Source organism: Rutidosis leptorrhynchoides, unplaced genomic scaffold, assembly GCF_046630445.1.
Source record: "Rutidosis leptorrhynchoides isolate AG116_Rl617_1_P2 unplaced genomic scaffold, CSIRO_AGI_Rlap_v1 contig241, whole genome shotgun sequence".
NCBI classification, from domain to species: Eukaryota; Viridiplantae; Streptophyta; class Magnoliopsida; order Asterales; family Asteraceae; genus Rutidosis; species Rutidosis leptorrhynchoides.
The window spans coordinates 44,406-51,560 of record NW_027266490.1 but is presented as its reverse complement, the minus strand read 5'-3'; the positions used below and the strand labels follow the sequence as shown (position 1 = coordinate 51,560).

At 36.7% G+C, this 7,155-nt stretch overlaps 2 protein-coding genes across 2 annotated transcripts; both read right to left on the bottom strand.

Annotated features, from left to right (window-relative positions):
- Window positions 1-584: 584 nt before the first annotated feature.
- Window positions 585-1,151, bottom strand: LOC139882190 (uncharacterized). Its single transcript, XM_071866553.1, has one exon. The coding sequence runs from the start codon at window positions 1,149-1,151 to the stop codon at window positions 585-587; it is 567 nt and encodes a 188-aa protein (XP_071722654.1).
- A 1,010-nt stretch (window positions 1,152-2,161) lies between these two features.
- Window positions 2,162-6,327, bottom strand: LOC139882189 (uncharacterized). Its single transcript, XM_071866551.1, has 15 exons — window positions 6,101-6,327; window positions 5,938-6,022; window positions 5,318-5,806; window positions 5,064-5,232; window positions 4,816-4,968; window positions 4,249-4,346; window positions 3,867-3,958; window positions 3,622-3,692; window positions 3,401-3,536; window positions 3,239-3,298; window positions 3,057-3,139; window positions 2,896-2,972; window positions 2,753-2,823; window positions 2,413-2,470; window positions 2,162-2,302 (listed from the first exon to the last, which is right to left on the bottom strand). Exons 1-15 carry the CDS (start codon window positions 6,325-6,327, stop codon window positions 2,162-2,164), a joined length of 2,010 nt encoding a protein of 669 aa, XP_071722652.1.
- Between the last annotated feature and the right edge of the window lie 828 nt (window positions 6,328-7,155).

The following is a 7,155-nucleotide window of genomic DNA, read 5'->3' as shown; positions in this document are numbered from 1 at the left end:
GTCATTTCACCATTTGATGTTCACTTTCAAATCGGCTCGAAAACCTCCAGGATTATAATTTCGGAATAAGGATCAACAAAAACTGAATCATAAATCAAACTAACCAACTGATCAGAAATTCATGCAATCATTGTTCATTATTAAAAGTACATATAGGTATATATATTGGTTTGCATGAAGTGGAGAGAATATTACAATTACATCGCAAATCGCTTTCCAGCTTGAAGCTTCCAGCATTATGCATGGGAACATATTCAAATTCCTCGTCAGAAATTGCACATTTATATTCCTAGACATGCACGCCACTCGAGAGTTAAAATTATTCTTTACACATACCGAGTTGAATGATCCATTCCTATCTCCAAGAATCAAACCCTTACCAAATAAAATTGAAAATACATCTCAAGTTACAACATACATAAAATTTATGTCTAACAAAGTTCAATAATTTCCAAACAATGAAAAAAAAAAATCCAAAACCAACAAGAGCAGAGTAGTTATTGAAAAGTATTGGAAAATATTTCCCTACATATGTATCTATATGATAATGGTCAAAATTAAGGTTGATAGTAGAAAGAAATTAATCAAGGGCGTATGCAATGAGCTTTGCACATGAATTGGCAATCATATAAGCAAGGTCCACCACAATGTAGAGGACAATCAAGTCTCATTCCTCTACATCTTGTTCTTCCTACACATTGTGCAAATTCTCCCATCTTATAATCTTTCTTGTTGTAGTGATGAACCCTACCGCCTCTCTGTCCTCCTCTTCCACGGCCGCATCCCCATTTATACCACCCGCCGCCTCCACCTCCACCACCCCATCCACCGCCTCCTCCTCCACCTCCACCACCACCACCTCCACCTCCACCTCCCCATCCCCAACCATAGCTTCCTCCTCCACCTCCTCCACCTCCACCACCACCGCCATATCTATTACTTTGGTTGACTGTAACCGAATTGTAAGTAGTACTGCTGCTTCCTTCTATATTGTCCATCGTAAATGACGAAGACGAGGAGGAGGAACTACTCACATTTCCATTTCTAGTTCGATTAGTATTTCCTAATATTTCATCACCTCTCAGCTCTAGGAATGACATTACTAAAACCATAACAACCCAAAACATACTTTGGCTTCTTAGTTTTTCCATCTTTAACTTGAAATGTTAATGAAAAATTCTCCAAGTATACACTATTCCAAAAAAGAATATGTAAATATATAGTGTACAATATTGCTTGTGACAGCTAGGTTTTATCCCCACATAAATCAAATCAGGAATTGGGCTGTTAGGAGTTAGCTAGGACTGAGTTGCCTTAAGCTTCAATCTGTCCCCACTTTAGGCGTGCTCAACCCCAACACTCAGGCCACTTGTTCTAAAAGATTGTCTTTCTAAATTCATTTCTTTTAAAGTATTCAATAATTCCCACCTTACCTAATTACCATCAAGTATTCATCCACCAATAGAATAATCAGAATTTTGTAGTTTTTAATTTCAAAAAATAAGATCTAAAGTGTGTAATTAAACATCAATTCACAGACTTCATTTGGAAAGCAAACAAGTTTTCCATACTTTATAAAATGATTTCATCAGTTGTGTAATTCTTTTACTAATAAAAGAACCAAACATTAATTTTATAATTAGACTTAAACCCTTTGCCAACACAGTGCCCACAACATATATAGAAGCAAAACAATATGTTACCAAATTCATTTGTCCCAGTCTTTTCCTAGCTTCTAGGTAGGAGTTTTGTTTTGTTCTGTTTCTGTTTTGGTCCCTTGCTTGACATTTAAGTTTGAAACTTAGAAATCTTGTAAACATATGTTAGTTTGTGTACTTGGTAGAGAACTAGATTGGTGGATGTACTCATTATATGTACAGAAATTGTTTTGGCCTGTTGGTGCCATCATGCAACACAACTCCGTACATCTGGAGGCTAACACATGGAGGAAAAAAAAAAACTTCAAATGAACACTTGCAAATTAATTTTTCAATATCTTACAAAGTTATAGACTAACCACAACCCTAATTAGGTATATATTATAAATATTATTAACAAAGCAAAATATATTTCGGGTGTAACGATTATGTGCAAAGTAGTATCTTATAGTGAAAGAGTGTCCATTTATATAATAGAGTGGACGTACGTGTGAAAAATTGGTCTACTCTTTCTTCGATTTTGAAGTAGGTGAAAAAGTCTCAAGATCAACTGGTGAACAAGTCTCCAAATCTAACTGTTGAAGGATTTCTTTTGCCTTGTGTAGATATGAAGAGTGGCCTTCTACAAACTCTGTAACGTTTAACTGTATATACCAATTGAAAAAACTAATTAATTCATTTGACCATGGAATACAAAAGCAACTAAGCAAGTAGAAACTGAATATAAGAAAAATATGGGAATGAAAGCACTTGCATTTTCAATTCCTGGAACTTCCACCGGTTGAATTCCTGATAATCCCTGAGTAAATAAGCTGCAAAGGAATTCGTTGTTTAGTAAAACTATAGATAAAAGTTAAAAGTCGGGTATACTTCAAATATATATAAATATACCAATCTATTGTAGGTAAAAGGTAAGATGGAAGAAGAAAATAGTAAAAAGCTGATTTTTTTAATCTCAACTCGTCCAACGTGGAACACACAACATTTTTATGCTATTTGTCAATATTACTGTTTTTCTTTAGAATAAAATACAAAGAACGGAGCATTTTGATGATTTCTTTGTCTGATTCATGTCTGAGTTGCACAGAATTTACCTGGCACGATAAGTTATTCCAAGTGTCCAGTCATTAGTGGAGTAACCATTGAAAAACCTTCCAGCCACCATCTGTGAACAAATAACAAGATGCAGTCATGTATTTTCAACAAAACAGAACAAATTAAAAGACAGAAATGACACCTTTCTAGCACCCTCCCAGTTTTCTCCTTTAATAGGAACTGGAGCTCCAAGAAGGACAACCTTCTCAACAAGTCCAGCTGCAGAATGCAAAAACAGAAAATTAGAAAAATAAAAGAAATAAATGGCAGTGATCAGGAAAATGCATAGAATTGAGATCTAACCATTCTCAGCAGATTCCGCCAAACATTCAAGGCATTTAAAAATTACTCTGGCCCCCAGTGAAAAACCAATCAATGTCACAGGTCTGCAGTATCCATAGAGAAACCAAAGGGATGAATCCACATGTTATAATTTCAGGCTTATAAATTAATTAATTCGCGAAAATGCCAAGAGTTTTATTAACCTGTTCCCATGCAAGCCCCTCTGTAATACCTCTGCAAGAAGCTTTCCAGCTTTGTCCGATCTGAAATGAGAGTAGGCAGCAGACAAGAAGAAACATTTTAAAAGGAGTGAGTTTTGATCATCTTTCCATCTAATCTTTACTAGTTTAAGAACATATTCTGACCTGTCCACTGCAATGGCCCATTTGGTGTCTATAAGATCTGTTGCTGTCAGCAATGTAGCTGGCAAAGACAATGCCATTACAAGTGTGCTTAATACAGTGAACATAGCGCCTTCTTTCATCAACTCTCCCACAATTTCTGCATTCCATGCCATTCGATGGTCAATGACAATACTGACTGAAATAAATGTTAAAAGCCTAATATTCATTGTTCAAAGTAGTACTTGAAGCAATCAAATGCTCTATTGCAGTGCTCAGTGCTATCAGATTTTCAGACTCCCATAGTATTGCATACCTGTATTATTAGAGAATTTAATCACATGCCAATAACTGTCTCCTAAAAATATAAAGACTTCTGATTTAACTAATCAACAAGGTGAAGAAAGTATGTAAGATTCAGCTACTGGCACACGCAAGATGTAACTTGATGGTTTTCACTTTTAAATAGGAAAAGTTATGAGTATGTCACCTCTCCAAGTTGCCGTCATAATTCTCCCAGGGCTTGGTATAATCGTCAATCTCAAAAACAATGCCAGATACAAAAATTCCAACTGCTAACCTCTAAAATGAAATGTTTCATACAGTCAATAATAAACAAACTCTTTTTTTATATTGGAAATGAGAGATTCCTTAATAGTAAAGAGGTAAAAGTACTATGAGTATGACAAACATGATAGATGAATGGTTGAACAAAAAGGAAAAGAAATTTCCACCCAGAACAGCCAAATTTTATGATAAATATATGGAAATGTGAAGAAAAAGAAAAAGAAAATTTTACATTCATAGCATTCTTAAAACCAAACATCATTTCAACAATAAGTAACAACCAAGTGAATGAAAACAGTTCTTACGCCTTGGTTTTGATTCTGACCAATTTCTTTGAATTCAAATTCTTCAATGGCTCCAATCCTTCTCGCCATTTTAGCCCCCGTGAGGCTAGCTCCAGCAGCTGAATTGGAATGATCCCATAAATGAAATAAATGAATGAGAAACACAAATATGAACAATGCTGTACTTAATACAACTATGAATGCAGTTATGTGAGTCTATTCTATCTAATAGTCATACTATTACTTTTCAACTAGGAAAAGCCATCATCTCTTACAGGGTACAGGCATATAACCTAGTTCCATATCAATGATAAGATAAGAGAGCAGTGGAGCTCCTTGCATCAACCCCACCCACTAGAAAACCCCTTTAGCTATGTGGATGTTTTTGTTAAGAGTTCTCTTAAAGCCTACATACAGGATCTGAGTCTAGGATTTGAATAGGACAAAGCTATGTGAAAATATACTGCTGTACTATGAAACATAAAATTGTACACACTTTATGTGGGCAGTTCAACATTTATCAGAATGTCTAGGGGTGAAATGCTTCAAAGATCGGATGAAATAGTAAATTGGTCTATAATTCATTACCCCCGAAAGATGCAGCAACGGCTACTGAACCAGCTAGTGAACCAGTGGCTCCTGCAGCTGCAAGGAATCCACTGGCTCCGATTATCGGGAAAAGAGTTCCAAGTCCAGGAGCTAGAGCACCCAAACCCTGAGCAATAGCAGGGGCAGCTAGACCTGAAAGAAACAAACATGAATCCGAGTTAAAACTATTCCTTATTTCACAAGTTCCCAAAAAAAAAGCACCTGAGCTGTTAAAGTGAACACTTTACCACCAGTAATGGCCATCACAGCTCCTCCTGTTAATGCAGCTGCACCAATCATGCCTCCACGCTTTACTTTATCCATGGTACCCTCGGAAATATCTCGATCCTTTTCCTTTACATCTACATTTTTGAGTGTAGCCATTATAGAGCAAGCAGCTACCATCTCCATGGCTTCCTGCAAAACAAAGTGAAAATAGAGAGGACGGCTATTTAGAAAGCAACTTTCATGCTAAGGAAAACATATTATAATAAGGACTAACCATTTCTATCCATTTGATACCAAGCCACGTCGCCAACATATGCAAAGCAACCCTATGTCGAGCATCATATCCCTTTCTTGCTTGACAAGGTTTGTTATCCTCTGCAATATTATCAGCCAAACAAGCTGAAATAAGCTCATAAAGGACTGTCACTTTCCTCTGGTAATTCAGCATGTTCCCTTCGTCCACAGGTTTCTCAGAAGGTAAAGGTGCAGATCCTTTTGGGTCTTCTTCAGCAGTGCCCTTGAAACTTGTTCTTCTCCTAAGTTCCCGACGCTCCATTCCGGAATCAGATATTGGTCTTCCCTTAACACATTGATCATCTCGGCATTTAGCTTCGCATTCATGAATCTCGGCGATATGCTCAGCCGTACGAGGAGAACTTTCTATTGTTTGTAATGCGGCATCCACCGTCTTTGTCAGTGCAAGTTCCTTGCTTGTTGTCTCCGAATTAGCTTTCTCGTTCTCCTCCGAAAGCATGGTCAAGAACTGTGATAGCACGATTTGCATACTTATTCAATACAGGTAATACATGAATCAGGACACCGTGATATATCAGATCCTATTCCTATCCTCATCTCATTGAAAACCATAAAATATTCGATAGATTAAAGCCTTACAGCTCCAACGTGATGCCTAACTTGCGAAGAAGAACCAGCGGTTTCTTTAAGACCATCCCAAGCATGATCGTCCACTCCCAACAACCTAATTAGAAAAATTAAATAAGCAGGTTCTTCAAAAGCCTTAAAAAACAAATATAAGAACGTTGAAGTTAAGGAATACCTGAAAACTGGCAATAGAAGACCCGAATTTTCGTGGATCCAAAGCTGAGGCTCATCGGAGACGGAAATATTTTTACCAACACCTATCGTCAAAGGAATGCGTTCCTCATCTAGAGAAACAAGAGAATCGGACGGCCGTGTTTGGTGGATCTGAGACTGATGAAGAGCCAAAGCGAACAATCCACTAGCTGCGTATTTATGCGTCGGTGTCAAAATCGATGTCTCCATGGCTGCACATTCAAATTGAAACCTCTAAGAATGAAATCAGAGAGTGTGATTGTTTGTGTGTGTGATGTTTTGATTTGATTTGAGACGAAAGCGAAAGAGACGTGGAGGAGACTGGTTCCTTTCCTTCCTTCCGCCATTAATACAGTTCCACTAAGCAACAACGGCTATTCTATTTTTTAGTCCCCCTGCTTCTCGCGGCGGGAAATATGTACCACTTGGCAATTCCACAATCAAAGTCACTGACGTTGTGTCACGTGTGCAAATTCTCTCGTCTCTTCTTGAGTGACGTCGCATAATGTACTATTTGGCCCTTATATTTATCGTCAATGTACAATTAAGGCTCTATATTAATTCTCCACTCCAAACTTTTATTTGTTCTAATTTAATAAAGAGTTTTCCATATATAATCTCTTCTTTAAAGTTTGTCTACAAATACTATTAAGATTAAAGTCTGTACGTCAAAAAAATGAGCAAATTGACTCATTGATTTCTCTAAGAAAGCAGTATCTATATGACTAAAAAATAGTGGAAATTCGGATCTTATAAAATTAAAATTTATTAAAATCTGTCAACCGCTTGAAGTTTTACTAGTTGTCATTTTATGAAATACTATCTCCGACTCAAAAATATAAGTAAAAATTTTTATTTATTTTTGGGACAGAAATAGTACGTGAAAAAATGTTCTGATGATGCCCGTTTATGTGAATCTTGTGATCAATTATTAATAGAATCTATTGCAACTAGGTCATAGAGCATTTAGTCTCCAGCCAAATCCAACATGTTGTTTTCCTACTTTCCAAATCAGCTTGTGAATTTCCTCGTTCCCTA